The sequence below is a fragment of the Micropterus dolomieu genome, linkage group LG15, assembly GCF_021292245.1.
Source record: "Micropterus dolomieu isolate WLL.071019.BEF.003 ecotype Adirondacks linkage group LG15, ASM2129224v1, whole genome shotgun sequence".
In the NCBI taxonomy this organism is placed as follows: Eukaryota; Metazoa; Chordata; class Actinopteri; order Centrarchiformes; family Centrarchidae; genus Micropterus; species Micropterus dolomieu.
Window position 1 is genome coordinate 16,699,037 of NC_060164.1, and position 18,699 is coordinate 16,717,735.

Genomic DNA, 18,699 nt, shown 5'->3' on the forward strand with positions numbered 1-18,699 from the left:
AAAACTAAGTACTCTTTTAATTGTTTGATGGGAAAAATACAAGTTTGCTGTGCAACAGCTCCCAGTTGTTAATCCTCAGTCATTTAGTTTCCAGTCAATTTAATTTTACCATTTTCTTAGCATTGCTTGTTTTTTCCAACACCTGCAGACCCATGCTCCTTTAAACAGCTGAAACATAATTCATGTGCATGGGAACGTCAAAGAAAAAGGCATGCCAGTGTAAAAATGTCCAACCCAGGTTGGGCATTGATCATTATGAAAATAAATGCTTGTCAAACCTGACCGCACTATACAAATTTCTCTCAGTATGTGTGTGACAAAGACAGGCAGAAAGAGAGAACTATGTGTGTGTAATGTGTGTGTTTGTGTCTGCTGCTGGCAAATACCAAAACACAAACAAACAGTGTACTTGGTGCCAAAACTAAATAGGATTTCCTTTCAAACAAGCGCACAGCTGAGTTTCTGCAATGACGTCTGAGACAGCTTTTTCCACCACTATCATTAAGATGGAGGACACAGATAATCAGTCTCAGTGATTATGTTAGTAGTGACTGGCAGTGACCTCACTCTCCCTAAGAGAGGACTCATCCAAAACAATGCCAGGATTCTTGACGCTCGTTTAGAGCCATTCTGACTGAACAGTGTGCTTTTTTGTGTGCGCGCCATGTTCTGGCATCATATTTCTTAGAGCCAGAACTTGAAAGTTCATTTGTGACTTCTTTTTTGCTTTTCAGAAAGACCTTGACATGTGTGCCAATAAGAGGACTTTCAATCAAGCTTTTGTAGAGCCTACAGACTAAAGTGCACTAGTGTTTGACCGTGTTTATTGCATAGTGCTAAAATGATGAATTAATTAATTGTTGAATCAATCAACAGCAAATAAATCTAATATTTTTTATAATCTATAGTTTTTCAAGGAAAAATGCCAGAAAGTGCCTAGTTACAACTTCTTCAATGTGAGGATTTGCTGCTGTTTTTCAGTTTTACATTGTAAATTGAATACTTGAAAATTGTAACTGTATTGCTATATACCAAACAATGAATCGAGAAAATAATTGACAGATTGATTAATCATGAATATATCATGAATATTGTTAGTTGCAGCCCTACCATTGAGTTAAACCATTTTCTATGATTTCAAAGTTTGCAACTAAGTGTACATTTTCAAGAATTAGACTGAGCCACAACAACAAAATTGTTTCAGATGATCTCTTAAACCTGAAATGTGGCCATAACTCCTGTTGTATCACATTGTCATGTGGCGCCGTGATGCTTACTGGTGTCAATTGCTGCACAGCTTTATGTCGCACCATGCTGAAAAGCATCCTGTTATGCTGTCAAGGCCAACTCTTCATGAAACACTGACATTTTGATGCTGTAAAAGAATATTTTTAGCGGAAGGCCACTGCCCCTCTCTCTTGTCTGTCTGCAGACAAAAAAAAATACCATTTTTGTCTCACTTCCCCTGAGGTGGCTCCCTCATTTTGCTGTCACCGCTGTACTGTATTTATCACCTCTCTCTTTTGTCTCTCACTCCTAGGCTATTCTTCCTGTCTTCTCTTCGGCCAGAGTCTTCCAAATTGTTGTCATGTGAAAATGATGTGATATGGATTTGACGGTAAGGGGACTTTTTTTGTAAACTGTATCTCAGGCAACATTTTTCTCTCAGGCTGCATCTAAAATCCCACCTCATTTGCCAAGACTGGCAAAGCCAAACCCCAAGTGTGGCCACAACTCTAGACTTAAGTGTCTGTATCCTGATATCAAACATAACATATTGATTGGTGGAGCTTGCTGGGGGCAATACACAGTATGGGAGAACTTGCGACTTGAAAAGCTCAAGTCAGGACAACCTGACTTTACAGGATCCATTTCTTTTGGTAGAAGCAGGCAAGTGCTCACACATGAAATCACCTAAATGTTGAAAAGGACAGGGATTGATGGAAAACCAATATCTTTGTCAGTCCCTCCAGGAATTTGCCATCATGTAAATGCAAGAATTAAAATTCAACCAATCCTCGTATTATTTGGGGGAGCTTGCAATTTGGTCTCATCCTTGCATTACATCCGCAGAAAATGTGAAAGTGGATGACTGCTTGCACATTTTTACTATCAAAACACTTTCCACATAAAAGGGTCCAACACACAGTTTAGAAATGAAACTTGTATTATTGATCTAGTGTATTATTAATTTGTATTACTGAGCCTTATCTCTGTATACTGTTATTGCAATTTAACAGACTATAACAGTGATTTTGCTTTTCTATAAATCACAGATACTGTTCATTCCATTACAGCAAACCATTTTCCAAAATGTGTTTTTCCTTCTCCCCAGGCAGTTTCCATTCATACCAGTGACAAACAGCTTACAAAGAATTAAATATTAAGTGTGTGATAGATGATCTATCTTAATGAACATTATGTCTGCTTTCATTGTTGTCAGAGTCATGTTATCCCTTTGTTGTAAGACAGTTGCAAGTGCAGATTGATTTGGAAAGCCACAGACACAATGCTTGCTGTGATGAATCACCAAAATCAAGCCTGTATCAAGTCTGTGATTTTCATAATGCTCTGAAATGAAAAGAAACCAAATGGTGCCAGGATGATAGGAAAGACACAATGAAAAATCCCAAACTCTGTTGCATGCTTTGGAAATAGTTGGCACTAATTTAAAGTAAATAAGATAAATTATGCTATATCACTGTTACGGTGCTTTAAGAATAAAAGCAGCTGGACTAAAACAATTCAAGCTTTTATCTAACCGGAACTAATTAAGTCAAATTATTCATGCTGACTTTCAAGTGACTTTGTAAACATTTGTGCTTGTTTAATAGCAAAAACAAAACACTGCACAACGCACCACAATTATTGAAGCAAAGGAACACTGGAAATGTCAGCTACCAAAACACTGGAAACACTCGGGGTGGTGGTGGGGGGGTACATAGTTTTATGGATGAGTGCACATTAGCAGGTAATTACTCATGAGTATGACTTAGGAGACCATGCAGTGTAAATTGAAATTATACTAAGCATATTTACCCCCTACAGGGTTCCACACACAGATCACTAATTTAACTGGGTAATGCACACTCATCAGGTAGTTGCATGTTCTCCACTGGAGACCATTACCTCATATTCTGTGGCAGCAGAATTCCTCATTGCATTCTTGTGCAGAGACATACATTAAACTAGCCCTCAGGGACAAGGACAGTGGCCGTTTAAGACTGTAAACATACTTCTGCTCATGTAGACAATGACATCATTTGTACCATGCAGAGTTTTTATTAAGTAGCAGAGCGCTGACGTACACTTCAAAAGATCGTGACAGGAAGCACAGGCCGGTGGGGAGGTGGCAGGCAAAAGAATATACAAAGGAAAAAGACAGACACTCTGCCGCCCGTGGAAAGGGGAATGTTTTATCCCGTAAGAGTTGGCTTATCTCCCTGTGGGCGCTTGTTGCCATAGCAACGGGAGCTGGGAGTATCGTCAGGTTGGTAGGGGATCACGGGACATGTAATAGGCCAGCAAGGGGCGTGCAACCTTGCTGTCACCATCGGTAACCCTGTTTCCTTCACACTTCAGCTCACGCCTCTTCATTCTTGTCTCTGGGCCAGAGGGACCCCCACCTGCCCTTCATGCATTCCTTTACCTGGGTCACATATGGATTTTCATCCCAAGCCGAGAAAAAAATCAAGCAGCTCACAATGTGTGGAATTATTTAAGTCAATAATTATTATAGAGAATGTTCTTAAGTGTCTCCTGGAGCACATACTCAGATACTGACCTAATTTCATTTATTTTAAGTTGAACTGCATTCATGTGCACAAACACTTTCACCCAGCATTATCTCAACAACATTATCTCATATCATCTCACCTTTTTATGTATTTATTCTTCTATCCAAAGACACATTTCCTCTTATTTTCCATTTCCAGCCTCACATAAACACACATTTTTCATCCTGACACACTCTCTTATAACACACTAGGTCTCAAATGTGCGTAGTACACCATCTGTTCTTTCCTTTCTCAGTCTCCTCCTAGGCTGACTATTCAAATTGCCAGTCTGATAGACCACCTACTCTGGCACTGTGCATCCTTCATACCTGGAGCTTTGACACATAAAAGAGCAGAGGCAGTGAACCTTGACACTCAGCTCACTAGGGGTCTCTCAAGACACTTAACTGGAGTGTTGTGAAAACATGGAGTGGTGATGGGTAGTGTTTCATCATTGACGCTGTGTTCCCCATTCATACAGTGACAGTGTGATCCCTCGCCCTATTATGATGTAGGACTGATATCTTAGAGCTAGAAAGACCCCTAATCCTCCACACCAAGGGGACAGATTTCAGTGTGTGTGTGTGTGTGTGTGTGTGTGTGTGTGTGTGTGTGTAAGAGAACAGGTGACATTATCTGTCACTTGGGAAACTCATGTGAGCGCTTTGGGTGTTTTTCCAGTTTTCTGTGGAGACTCACTCTTGACAGTGGCAGTCCTGGTGCAGTTGTAGAGAATAGCCAGCTCTCCAAACACCTTTCCTGGCCCCATGGTGCAGAGCTTCAGGCTCTCCTTCGTCACCTCCACCTTCCCGTCTGAAAGATGCACAGAAACACAGATACGTCATTAAGCATGATGCTATTCAAATTGCACATTAATTTTTCTGCCTGATCACCCACGTGTGAGTCCTCTGCTGCATTCAATATGTGCAGCAAACAAAGTTTCAGTGATGAAATGGAGTGGATGATGGGTGTCTGATGGCTTTTGCTTCATTTTTGAGGGCACCCAGCCAGAGTGCTCTTGATTCACTGGGCTGGAAAAAAAATAAGATTATTTTGCCCTGTGTTGCAAATGGAGTTTCCAAGGGCTACTGGCCTCCTACTAAGGCCAGTCTGTGGTCCTGTTAAATAGCAATGCAGCAGTACCAACGTGAGAAAAATCTACTTAAAGCTTAACATTCCATTACTCACAGACACAACAGGGTATGCCTTGAAGTTGAAGTCAGTATACTGTATGTAAAGATATGTGTATGTTATCGGGACTGAGGCATTCACAAAGCATGCTCTAAAGTAATATTATTGTATATGTTTGGATTCAAATAGTCACCATCCATACCCATTTCCAAAGTAAACATATTTTTGCATTAAAAAAGCATTACCTACTACCTCTGTTATGTGAGGAGGAATAATTAAGGATAACTAAATGCCTTTGACATCATTAATCTAATATATTCCAATAGCACTAGGCTTTTACCACAACCAGCAAAAAATAAATAAAAAAACAACATAGCTGCTGTGGACATACAAGTAAACGTCTTAGCGAACCTACACAGAGTAGCACACCTCGTCAAGCAAGCTGATTGGTTGATCTAACATCCTGTAGGGAAGTTTTCTCAATTTTTTCTTTCAGGGTTTGGGCGTACAGTTTGCTATAGTACTACCATAAGTGATCTTCTTCATTGCCCTTAATATTGTCGCCCCTTCTCCCATCCATTTACGTTGATAAATCCAAATTCCTTAATGTCTGTTTCACGGACGAGGTGGTTTGTTTACACTGTCATCAGGGTGAAACTGTTTTCCATTTCCTGATTTCTTCTGTGTTTTCTTTACATTGTGGTTCACTAAACGACACTGCTTCTTAGTACGTGTGTTACTTTAAGTTATGCCCCCCATCTGCACAAGCATAAAAGAAACACCTGTATGCGCTCACGTGCAGTCCTGAGAAGTATAACTTCAGCTTTAAGCAAGCCAATTCGTGGTTTTTTTTTTAACACTGTAAGAGGTTCACTGCCCCTGTGACTGGGGGGATGGCTGCTGCTACTGTGTTTAGACAAGCCTCATCAAGCATGTATGCTTTCCTGGCAACGTTCCAGTGAGACCATAACTCTAATTCACAGAGAGCAAAAATCCCAAAGAAAACAGTTAAAGTCAGCTTCTGATGAAATATGAAAAGATAATAAGAGCAAGTGAGTCTGTGATATTATTTACAGAAACCCAACGATTCCCACCATGAGCAAGAACTAGGCGACAGAGGCAAGGAAAAACTTCCTTTTAAGAGGCAGAAACCTCGAGCAGAACCATGGCTCAGGGTGGGCGGCCATCTGCCTCGACTGGTCGGGGGTGAGAGAGAGAGAGTGAGAGAGAGAGAGAAAGGGCAAGAGAGAGAGAAATAGCCATAAAGAGGGAGGGATGGAGGGGAAGGGGGGAGAAGCCTACACAATATACACACAGAAGTACAGACAGTAAAGGTAATTTTGGTACAGACTGAATGAATAATGGTACAGATATTTATTAATGTTAATGATAATCGTAATGTTAATGATAATAATAATAATAACAATAGGACTAGTAACAATAATTGTAGCAGAGGGTGTCGAGCAGGAACATGGTGGCAGCAGGGGACCTGCAACTACAGATCCAGACTCCACTGCTCCAGAGCCAGAAACACCTGCAGAAAGTGACAGAAGGAGAGAGGAGAGGGATGGGAAAGCACAAGACTACGGGAAAGGGAAGAAGTCAAGTTAGTAACATGCATTACATGGGATGAGGTTGCATACAGAGGGAGAGAAAGAAGAGGAGAGAGGAGCTCAGTGCATCATGGGAAGTCCTCCGGCAGTCTAGGCCTATAGCAGCATAACTAAGGGATGGTTCAGGACTCTCCTGAGCCAGCACTAACTATAACGTTTATCAAAGAGGAATGTCTTGAGCCTACTCTTAAATGTGGAGATGGGGTCTGCCTCCTGAACCCAAACTGGAACCTGGTTCCACAAGAGTGGGGCTTGATAACTGAACGCTCTGGCTCCCATTCTACTTTTGGAGACTCTAGGAACCACAAGTAACCCTGCATTCTGTGAGCACAGTGCTCTGGTGGGGTAGTAAGATACTATGAGCTCTTTAAGATAAGATGGTGCCTGACCATTAAGAGCTTTGTAGGTAAGAAGAATGATTTTAAATTCTATTCTGGATTTTACAGGAAACCAATGCAGAGAAGCTAAGACAGGAAAAATGTGATCTCTGGATCCTGTCAGAACATGTATTGCAGCATTCTGGATCAGCTGAAGAGTCTTAATGGACTTTTTCGAGCAGCCTGATAATAAGGAATTGCAGTAATCCAAGCCTAGAAGAAACAAATGCATGGATTAGTTTTTGTGCATCATTTTTAAAAAGGATGTTCCTGATTTTTGCAGTATTATGTAGGTGGAAAAAGGCGGTCCTTGAAATTTGCTTAATGTAAGAGTTAACGGACATGCCCTGATCAAAGATAACTCCGAGATTCCTCACAGTGGTGTTGGAGGTCAGGGCAATGCCATCCAGAGTAACTATATCTTTAGATAATGTGTCATGGGTGCTTGGGCCCCAGAACAATAATTTCAGTTTTATCTGAGTTTAACATTAGAAAATTAAAGGTCATCCAGGTTTTAATATCCTGAAGGCACAGTTGGAGTTTAGCTAACTGATTAGTTTCATCTGGCTTGATCGATAGATATAATTGATTGTCATCTGCATAACAATGAAAGTTAATGGAGTGTTTCCTGCTAATATTGCATAAAGGAAGCATGTATAAAGTCAACAGGATTGGTCGCAGCACAAATCCTTGTGGAACTCCATGACTAACTTTGGCGTGCATGGAAGATTCATCGTTAACATGTACAAACTGAGATTGATCTGATAAATAGGACTTAAACCAACTTAGAGTGGTTCATTTAATACCAATTCAATGTTCCGGTCTCTGTAATAGGATGTGATCAATGGTATCAAATGCAGGGCTAAGATCTAATATAACCAGTACAGAGACAAGTAATTTTCACCAGTGCTGTCTCTGTGCTATGATGAACTCTAAATCCTGACTGAAAATACTCAAATAAACTATTGCTATGTAGAGAGTCACACAGCTGTTTGGCAACTGCCTTCCCAAGGATCTTAGAGAGAAATGGAAGGTTAGATAGAGGTCTATATAGTTTGCTAAAATTCCTCGATCAAGGTTGGGCTTTTTCAGAAGAGGTTTAATTACAGACACTTCAAAGTAATGTGGTACATAGCATGTTAATAAAGACAGATTGATCATATCTAGTAAAGAAGTGATGACTAGGGGTAAAACTTCTTTAAGCAGCCTAGTCGGGATTGGGTCTAAGAGGCTAAGTTGATGGTTTAGATGAAGAAATTATCAAAGTTAGTTGGTAAAGATTGAGGGAAGCAAAACACTCTAAACATATATCTGGTTTTACAGTTGTTTCTAAGGTTCCTGAGTTTAGAGATAAGTCGGTGCCAGTTGAGAGTAGGTCTTGGTGAATTTTGTTTCTAATTGTAAAAATTTTATCATTAAAGAAGTTCATGAGGTCATTACTGTTGAGAGCTATGGGAATACTTGGCTCAATAGAGCTGTGACTCTCTGTCAGCCTGGCTACAGTGCTGAAAAGAAACCTGGGGTTGTTCCTTTTTTCCTCTATTAATGATGAGTAGTACACTGCTCTGGCATTACGGAGTGCCTTCCTATATGTTTTAAGACTATCTTGCCAAATTAAACAAGAATTTTCCAGTTTGGCGATATTTGCTTTTATTTGAGGGTTTCAGTGTTATACCATGGAGCTCACCGTCTTTGAGAGTGTCAACAGAGTCGAGTGTCATTCGCAGCGAGCCTGCAGCACTATTAACAAGATGATCGATTTCGGAGGGACTGAAATTAGCATAGGAGTCCTCCATTACTTTGTGACTTGATAATGAATTAAGAACTGATGGAATCACATCCTGGACTGGCGACCTGTCCAGGGTGTACCCCGCCTTTCGCCCGATGTCAACTGGGATTGGCTCCAGCCCCCCGCGAGGATAAGCGGTTGACGATAGATGGATGGATGGATGGATGGAATCACATCCTTAAATTTAGCTACAGCACTATCAGACAGACAACTTGTATAGAAATGTTTGCCTAATGGTGTGTAGTTCCGCAAGAGAAACTCAAAAGTTATTGAGTGGTATAGTGGTCAGATAAAAAGGGATTCTGTGGGAACACTATTAAAGTTCAATTTGAATACCATATACCAGAACAAGGTCGAGGGTGTGGTTAAAACAGTGAGTCAGTTTATGAACACTTTGAGAGAAACCAATTGAATCTAATAGAGAGATAAATGCTGTACTAAGGCTATCATTCTCAATGTCCACATGAATATTAAAATCCTCTACAATAATAACTTTATCTGTTTTAAAAGTTTTTATCTGTTTTTAAAGTTGACAAATACTCAAATTCAGATAAGAATTCAGAGTACGGACCAGGTGCTCGGTACACTATAACAAATTGAATTGGTTGCACTGATTTCCAGCTTGGGTGTGAAAGGCTAAGAACAAGTCTTTCAAATGAGTTATAATTTAGTTTAGGTTTAGAGCTGATTAGTAGGCTTGAGTTGAAGATAGCTGTAACTCCACCTCCTTGCCCTGTGCCTCGAGGAATGTGAGTATTAATATGACTGGGAGGAGTGGATTCATTTAGGCTAACATGCTAACAGGTTTCAGTAAGACAAAATAAATCAATATAATCTGACATTGATTCATTTACTAGAACACCTTTAGAAGTGAGAGATATGATGTTTAAGAGTCCGCATTTAATTCTCCTATTCTTTTGCAGTATTGCACTTGTAGTTTTAATTTTTGTGAGGTTTTTATGCACAGCTCCTCTTCTGCTGATCTAGAGTGCCCATTTTCAGCCATGGTAAACAATACATTATCCATTAACACCCAGCAAGAAACTATGCATGCAGAGAAAGTCTTCAGCTCTTACAGCGTGTCATCATTTTACTACTTCCCTGCTGTTTTCACTACCCTTCTTTAACAGCCCTTTTCTTGTGTCAGAGCTTCCTGTAACACTGACCTCTTGTTCCACTCAAATGAAACTGGCGATTTAAAAAAAACTAGATGTCTTGCCAGTGTTTGTGCATCTTTCACTATTATCAGTTCAAGAAGATTAATTGAAAAACATACACACTATAGATCTCTTTCAAATCTCTCACTCAAAAGCGTTTTTAAATGGCACATAATCACAATGCTCACTTTCAGAAATGTGTTATGTCTGAATCTTATAAAGACGGTAACTGTGCTTTCGAATGCATGCATTTATTTATTTATTTATGTTAGAAGAGGAACATGTACGGTTACATTAAAGATAAATGTTACAACTGTGTACCAGATTTAGCTCGAAGCTAATTTTCAACTGCAGTCCCTGATGATAATAAAATAGACAACTTCCTGTGCACCTCAGGATTTCTCCCAGGAGAGAGGGAACTCCTGATGCTTGTTTACAAGAGCAACTGTAAACTGTGAGTATAGCTGAAGGTTTTTTTGGAGTATCAAAGCCCTGCAATGTCTATAAAGACTATAATTTGTGAGATCAATTCACTGCAAGATTTAAGTCTGGATAACAGCCATTGAGAATTGATCAAGCCTGAAAAATATGTAACAGACTAATCAGTAAACTGTGAGGGGTGTCGAGATGATGATGTGACTCGTCAAAATTGACAATTTTCATAACAGCTGCCATGTTTTTCCAGTTCAGAAATTGTAAGCAAAGACAAAAGACAACGCTGCGTGTTTGTTGCCTTTATCTAATCAGGTGTATAAAGAGTTCATGTTGATGTCTGAGAGAAGGAGGATATTGCCTATCATTAATTGTGCACCCTAAAAGCACAGATGCTCACAAGTCTTTGCGCTAGAGTCCAAGTCAAGTCTTAAGTCACTGAGTTAATCCAAGTCAAGTCTCAAGTATCTCATGGTTATAATGAATGTTGTATCACCTTCTGCGTTCAAACCAGGCTGCTTACAAACTGCTTTGTTATAAGGGATTCTGTAACTGTAACCTGTTTTTCATTTACAGAGAACAACCAATGCAGTGCAATGCAATTAATGACAGCTTATTAACTGCTGTAAGTCAACACCAACCGCAGGCTCTCAAACCCAGTGTAATGTTAACTAAATAAAACTGTAACGTTACATGATCAACAATAAACCTGTAACCTTTTTTTCACAGAGCACAACCATGTAATGTGCAATGCAATCAATGATTATAAACTGCTGTAAGTCAAAACACCCTCAGACTCTCAAACCAGTGTAAAGTTATGGCCTAACTAAATAAAACTGTAATATTACATGAACAACAATAAACCTGTAGCCTGTTTGCAGCTACCGTTAATAATTAATCTGATGGCAGCCAGTGGGACGGAAATGATTACATTAATCGACCACCACAAGTTTGGCAAGAAAACAAATGCTCATTTATCTTTTCATAACACAGTCGGAGTTAACCTCTAGGTTAGCTAAAGGAAGAAGCAAGCTAATATTAGATGGCCAGTGCTGAGCTAAACATGTTCACGGGTTACTAACCTATTTTGCGTTTAGCGCTTCTTTGTTTGGGCCTTGTTGTTTATCATGAATGGCACAGCAGCTGCCGGTGTTTGTTGTACTCTCTCACTTGTGGTCGCGCGCAGCACATCCATACTACGTATTGCATAGGTAGGTTATGGGTAATGCAGGGATGGGAATAACAGCAAGCTCATCAGACGTTTCCTAAAAATAAAAATTGCTGACGAGTCACGGACCTCGAGTCCGAGTCAAGTCAGAAGCCTTTTGATGACGAGTCTCAAGTCAAGTCTGAAGTCATTGGTTGTGCGACTTAAGTTGGACTCAAATCCGAGTCTCAAACTCGAGTCCCCATCTCTGCCTAAAAGTGCCATATCACAATAAGCTAAGCAATAATAGTTGGCTGTTGATGGGAGGCTTTGAGCCATTAAAATGAGTAGCCTGACTTTTAGTTTCAGGAGGAAGACACAGGAAGTGCAAACAAATAAAGTCTCTAAAGTGATGTATAGATAGAAATAGATGCAATGTGTATCAATACAAATAATTGCTGCCCTATTCAAAAGGACACAAGACACAGACCTTCATTAAGTGGTGTGTGTGTTTATGCAGTCTGTGGTGTAATAAAAGCAGTGTTTTGTGGTTTGGTTCATGTAGGGGCTAAGACAACAACACATCGGGTAGCAAAAACGTTAAGCTTGACTATGGCAAAGCTAATAATTTCCTGTGGATAGCCAAATAATTAATTCCTGAGAGAAGTGAGCTGTCAGAGCATCGTGCTTGATTTGGACAACTCACCGACTGCAGGCTGTGAGGGAACTTCTAGGAAATTAAATAATCCAATTATTCAATTATTTGAACTGATGAACTGTTCAGAAGTTTACATGAATCCATACACACGCAGCAGCACATGGTCCAGCTCATTTCAAATTTTTGTGCCTAATAAGACCTGCATTATCACACTTCTTTATAACAGTAGCTCCAAATTCACTTGAAATGCACCTCTCATATGCAAGTGCAAGTGCAAGTTTTATTCAAATAACAACACAACAGGTAAATACACGCTATCTCATTGGGCAGCCAATCTGATATCAAAGTACAGCACATTTACATCTTACTGAGCCATTTAACAACAGCTGTATACTGTCTTGTCTAAAGGCAAATTATGCCTAAAATACGATATGTATAATGTTAACTGGGGTTTCATTGTCTGTGTATCACAGCATGTCTTCCCCTGAGGCTGTGTAGCGGTGTTAATGGATGATCATTTGAATGCACACAGCAGTGCGCTCCACATAGCAGGGCATCAGGACAGAACTCAGAGCAGACTTCCCTCTGGCTCAAGATCAGATGTGATATTGGCTGCATTCCAAATCAAAAAGCTGCCGTCTTCTGGGTCGACTTTATCTCACACTAGTGCTGAAGACTTGAATGTGCTCCTACTAACCCCCTAACAGGAGTGATTTAAATAGATCTGAAGGATATCTGACCAAATTAGATCAGTTACCCGTCTTTCAGACAAACCCTGATGGGTACGATTAACACGATTAGATTAAAGATAAAGGCATTTTTGTGATGAGAAATAAATTTGGAGAAAGGGACATCTGTTAACTTGACACTGAGGCCATTAGGCTGTGTGTATAAATAGAGTTTCAGGGGTCAGGCGCAGGATACTGGTGAATTCTTCCTCCTCTTCTTCCATTGATAGTTTTGATGTTTTTCAAGCAGCAACGGACATTGTGAAACAGGATGTGGGGGAGTTCAAATCCACTAGAGGATAACATACAACCACCATCACATCCTGATGGCCTTGTTCTTCCGCCACTGCTCAGGGGTCAGATTACCCAATCTTATTACTATCCACTGGAGAAAGGGAGGAACATTTGGTAGTAGATCAAGCAGAACATTGTTTCATCCTGCTCCCACTGGCCAAAAAATAGGGGTCGTTACCACTTAAGGTTTTAGGTGGTACAAGGCCCAAGTTGATACTTCTGACTTCAGGTCAGCAGTGATATGTCTGGGAGAAAGGCAGTCACGTTCTGTCTGACAGTTTGAATGGTTTTGTGGAGGAAAAGCCATGGAAGAAACAAGACAGAGCGTGAGATCTATTCAACAGAGACTGAAATGGGTTTAGAAAATTCCAGGGTTAAAAAATCTCCATCTGCTATTTGTTTCTTAACAAAAAGCTGTAGCTTGAAAGATCTCGTAAATTGCAGTCAAAAGTTTGACTGATATAGCCCAAAAATTATGGCTTATTGGCCTTTTAAAAGTACATCAGCTCTGAGCAGTTATTTCTGTTTCCACCTTGTTTTTGAAAGAACACAATGTGACCTCTCAAAAAACACTTTCAGCTGAACAAATATTCACAGCTGCCCAGCTGTGAAAAATAGAGACACATGAATCAACACAGTGAGCAGAAAATGAAAAATAGAATAAATAGATCTCAAGATGAATGCAGCGCTCTACTTCATATTCAGTAAGAAGATATTTAAAGTGTTAGATGTCAAAACTTTTGTCCTTGGGTTTGAGGCTAATTTATGGCAGACCTTTATTAAATTAATCAACGTTTTTTTTTTAAAGGTCATTCCTGCTGATCACAGAACTGTGACCACGTTAAGTCACGAGGACTTGTTTTTCTGCTGCAGTTTTCAGGCACAAATGCGTTATTTTTCTCTTCAGTGAAGAACAAAATAAGACGGAAAACATGGATGTGGGCTGAAGCCAATGGCAAGAACAAAGAGAGATAAAGTGGGAAGTTATGTTATTAATTAGGGAGGAAGGCTTAGAATGGGAGAGACTTATTAAGCGCCCGGGCACTGGAAATGACAAACACTAAGTGTTTTTATTTCAGAGAATCCCTGTTTGTGTAACTGCGGGCTGAAAGCATACAAGCAGCAGGATAATGAATGTGATGTGAATGAAAGATGTGTTGTCTTGTGGAATGAAAACGTTAAGATATGTTCAGACCTGCAGCTGCCACCCGTCGTTGCTGGTGTTGTGAGTTTTGAATGGGCAGCAGCAGGTGCATCTCTGCCGTCATGGTTAACAGCTACATCTAATCCTACTAACAACCTGTACCATGCGCTACAGGCGGCTGCTATTTACATACTCTAACCACATCATCACTAAATAGAGCAGGTTGTAGCTCGAATACAGAGAAATGTTAGCAGTATAACACAATTACTATAGCAATTTTAGCTAACTAATGACATAGTTTATTGGCCCTGACTGGATAATAAACCTTTGAAGAGATGTTTATGTTATTAAGAATACACTCATTGATATAAATAAGGTGGACAAAACAATAGAAATGCCTGTCAGTAAAATGCAAAACAAAAATCAACAGCACCACAAACTGCAGCCTCCAAAATGACCACACAGTGGAATCAACACCTCTCCAAAACAGCTTCAGCTAAAGAACTGAACATTAAAACCTTCATGAAAGTTGGATTTATTGCAGGATGGACACCTGGCAACTGAGTGTCACTATCAATCAACAAAAAGCTTCAGTTTGATTATCCGATCATGGCCACTGAACTGTGACATTAGTTAGCTAGTTGTGTTATAATGCTTACCACTGTCTATACTTTAAGCTACAACCTGCTCTGTTTAGCTGTGTGATGGTGTGATTAGAGTAGGTTTGACAGTTTGATGTTTGCCGAGAGTCCACCATCCTCGTTCCACAGAGCAGCACGCCTGCATCATCTCCAACATATATGCTTGTTGACTGTTATCAGCTTTCAACAAACTGTCTGTGCAGCCGTCTGCTACTTCAAGAATCTTACCAATTGAAGGTGGGAGGAGGGAGACTGCAGTTTCTGTACTGTGTTGCTGAAATCCACTTATGCTGAAGTTGTAAGATGTGGTACCAAAATATTTCAACTTCTGCCCACATTCAAGCATGCAAGTGATTGGCCCTGATTCAGGGCGTGTATTGTTCTCTGGTGTGATCATGTCCATTGTTTTCTCTCAAAAACTCCTTCTACTCAAACCTTTGCTGACTGACTAGTGTAGCACGAGGTCCAGCTGTAATGCTGGAGTGCACTCAGTTCACTTTCATTCTGTGTGTGTGTCTTGTCATGAAACACCGGTGCCACTGTTCCATTTTAAATTGACAAGAACAGACATATTTGTATAAATGCACTAGTCTGCGGGCTGGATCTTTGCACAAACTGGCTGACGTCAATCTGTCTTCTTAAACGTGTGCCAATTTTATTGCAGGGGCAACAAAAAGGAAAAGAAAAAGAGAGCTGTGAGAAGGCGAGAGAAGTGGGGTGAGAAATGTAAGAAGGCAGCGACTAAGAGAGGATAAAAGAAACAGAAAGACAGCAGGAGAGAAAGAAGAGGAAGGACACCTGATGCTATAGGTGAGCACTGCTGAACATCCTATCATTTGAAATGAGAGCACTTCCAATCTTTTTCAGTTCAACTGAGACACCCTCCCTGCCATCTCCACGGTGGAATTTTCGCTACAGTTTTGTACAAGTGGTTGGTGAGACCTAAAGACACTCAATAGTGTGTTGTCAACAGGATATGAAAGGGCAGCGGGTTTCATCCATTTTACATCATATTACCTTGGAGACAGGAATTCTGCAAGAACATAGTGTAGACCATACGTCTACTTTCAGAGCCTTTCAGCCTCGCTCTGAAGGTTACTTCCATCCAGTGGGAGGAATAGGACATGTGAAATGAGACACAGCAGTTAAATTTTCTTATCTAGAACCCTCTCCTATCTCTGTTTTCATTAAAACATTATAATAGGCCAAGTTTCATCCTAGCTACTCTCCCAGTCATCAAACTCCGATTATGGCGCCTGTGTTGACAAGCTGATTGATGGCACGAGCAGGGTCCAGTGAAAATGATCATTTTGTATTCACAGACCAAATCACAGTGTTGTAATTAGCAGTTAGCGTCCATGCGATGTGCACATACTGTAGCTTTTCTTTTCTGCGGACCAGACTTAATTAGACAGCTTCAAAATTTGAATACAGATTAATATGGCATCTAAAGTACTACAATAATGGGCCTCTCTCATTTCCGCAGCCTGCTCTAATTTCATTCGCCACTGCATCACCACAGACATGAGAAGGTATTTACACGGAAATTTGGATTTGAGTGTTGGGGACACAAAGTTACACAAACGTAAAGATGCAGTATTTACATGCTTAAAAGTACACATATACAGAGCAAGACAAAGAGTCTACAGTGACACTAGCAGCTCTGTGAGGCTGTACTTGAGCACCACTGTGAGCTAAATGCTAGGTATAATGTTGACCATGTTCTGCATCTTAGTTTAGCATGTTAGCGTGCTAAATTAGCACTAAACACAAAGTAAAATCAGAACTGATGGGAATGTCATAGGTTTTGTAGCTATTCGGGCATAAACCAAAGTGTTAGACAAATTCAATGATTAAGGGATTAAGTTAGTATAGTTCATGTGAAGTGGGAAAACCGGATTTTTTGTACTTTCAGGGCAGCCTTTGCTGACGTATTTAAATCTGAACCAAAGGGATGGACAAACAGTCATATCACCATCTATAGTCATGTTCTGGACTGTCATTGTGGGCTAAAAACTTGTATTTCTAACTTTCCCAATTGCTTAAAGATCACATGCTCCTCAGTGGTGCTAAGGATTGTTTAAAGAGTCTTTGTCCTTTATTGTGTCTTTTTTGTGCATTTAATAGGTTTGGAAAGTGAAAAAGCCCAAAGTCCACCCCAAAGGAAGTAATCAGCTCCCACAGAAAACACTGAACTGCCTGAAAACAGCTCCTTTACTTCCATAAACTATCTGCGTCACTTTGTAACACACGTCATAATGCTCGCCTAGCAGCTCACAGTGACAAGACGTCCGCCGGATGCCTCCCCTCACCCCCACCCTCCCTACTGAACATTAGATATCCTCCAGGCAGTCAATGGACATGATGTTGTTACTGTGATGTAGAGACAGAGCACAGTTAAAACGTTACGTATGAAAGATCCATTTCTTACAAATTAATAACTTGTCACTCTGAAACATTTTTTTCCCAGTCGTGGTTGCGAAGCTGGTTCGGGAACATGTACAGCTGAACCAAAGCCAAGGTTACCGTATTGTCAGGACCCGCCCTACTCTGCTTCTGATTGGCTAGTAGTCCTTAACTGGGTTCTGTGCATGTGCAACTCCAAACAAAGATCAATAGAAGTGAGATGCTTCGCTCTATAGCTAAAACGGAGCGTTCAACAGACAGTGTAAAAAGAGTTGCTGCAGCAATGTGCAGGATGACAAAAATAAGGTGTTTTTAAAAAATTAAACCATGTAAACCTACTGTGGTACAACCCCTAAATAAAATTATGAACCTGAAAATGAGAGCAATATGACCACTTTAACCTTAGATAATGTCAAAAAAGCTTAAGGCTGTTTTTCCTTGTTTTGGAAAAGTTGAGATAGTTAAGATACAACAGAGATATGCTCCGACTCTATAATTTTACAGTTTCTGTGTATGCTTAGATAAAATATTATACACACATACACACACACAGTCAGCTTATAACAGGGATTTGTATTTTGCACAAAAAAACTATGTGAGGATTCTCATGCTGGGGTTCAGAGTATTTGGCGGAGGCAATCAAATTTCAAAAAGAGATCAAAGAGATGAATTTTAACTCAGGAGACTCAATAAAAAGTCTGCATTGAGAGAAGAGAAATTTAAAAGAAACCCTTATCTCAAAGTCCTGTAAACCTTGAGTCCAGTGACAGTGATTGATGAAACTGGCCTTTCCAAGCTCACCTTATTAAGGCTTCTTAAAGAATGTAACTTAAAGTTATATATATACTAGATATCGATTTCTGTCATTGCCTGTCGCCAAATGAGGTACTACAATGGTGACTATATATTTGCAGTATTTCAAACTGGGCCACATTCCTGGTACAAATATGTATTAAGTTTCTTCTGTGATCTGTAGTCTTAAACCACACTTGCTGTTACCACCAGTAACTACAGGTGTCACCACATCAACCAGGACTGAAATCTTAAGGATTACATAAACTTTCAAGGCATCGTCACACTGTCCTCAGGTAACAATGTTGTTTAGAGCCTGTGCATAAACACATTTGCTTTATTTCTGCAACTATTTCATGTGTGTGTGCTGTGCACATGTTAGTCTAGGGGTGACAGCGAGGATTTGTCTGCCACTGTAGCAGGCCAGATTACTCATTGCCCTATCTTGTATCCTCAAGTCTAAACTTCAGCAAACACAGAGCTTATCCTGTCACAGCAGACTCTAAGCATTACTCAGAGTCTATGCCCAACACCTCCCCATACACCAGCTGTTCTCAAATTTTTTCTGTAACTCCCCCTTTTAGAAGCCAAAAAAGGTTCAAGCCCCCCGACTC

The 18,699-nt window shown here is 40.1% G+C and overlaps 1 protein-coding gene and 1 long non-coding RNA gene across 6 annotated transcripts in view; one reads left to right on the forward strand and one right to left on the reverse strand.

The window, feature by feature from the left end:
• The window catches only part of LOC123984199 (cGMP-dependent protein kinase 1), an 88,353-nt gene that overhangs the window by 49,435 nt on the left and 20,219 nt on the right, over positions 1-18,699 (reverse strand). For 2 of the 3 annotated variants that reach the window (XM_046070960.1, XM_046070959.1), the window contains exon 3: positions 4,476-4,589. In XM_046070960.1, coding sequence (XP_045926916.1) covers positions 4,476-4,589 — 114 coding nt within the window. Of the gene's footprint in view, positions 1-4,475; positions 4,590-4,673; positions 4,808-18,699 lie in introns of all 3 variants that reach the window. The other variant, XM_046070958.1, reaches the window with a different exon arrangement.
• The window catches only part of LOC123984209, a 63,357-nt gene that overhangs the window by 25,531 nt on the left and 19,127 nt on the right, over positions 1-18,699 (forward strand). For all 3 annotated transcript variants that reach the window (XR_006828398.1, XR_006828397.1, XR_006828396.1), the window contains exons 3-4: positions 1,541-1,618; positions 15,552-15,697. This is a non-coding gene — a long non-coding RNA (uncharacterized LOC123984209). The remainder of the gene's footprint in view (positions 1-1,540; positions 1,619-15,551; positions 15,698-18,699) is intronic.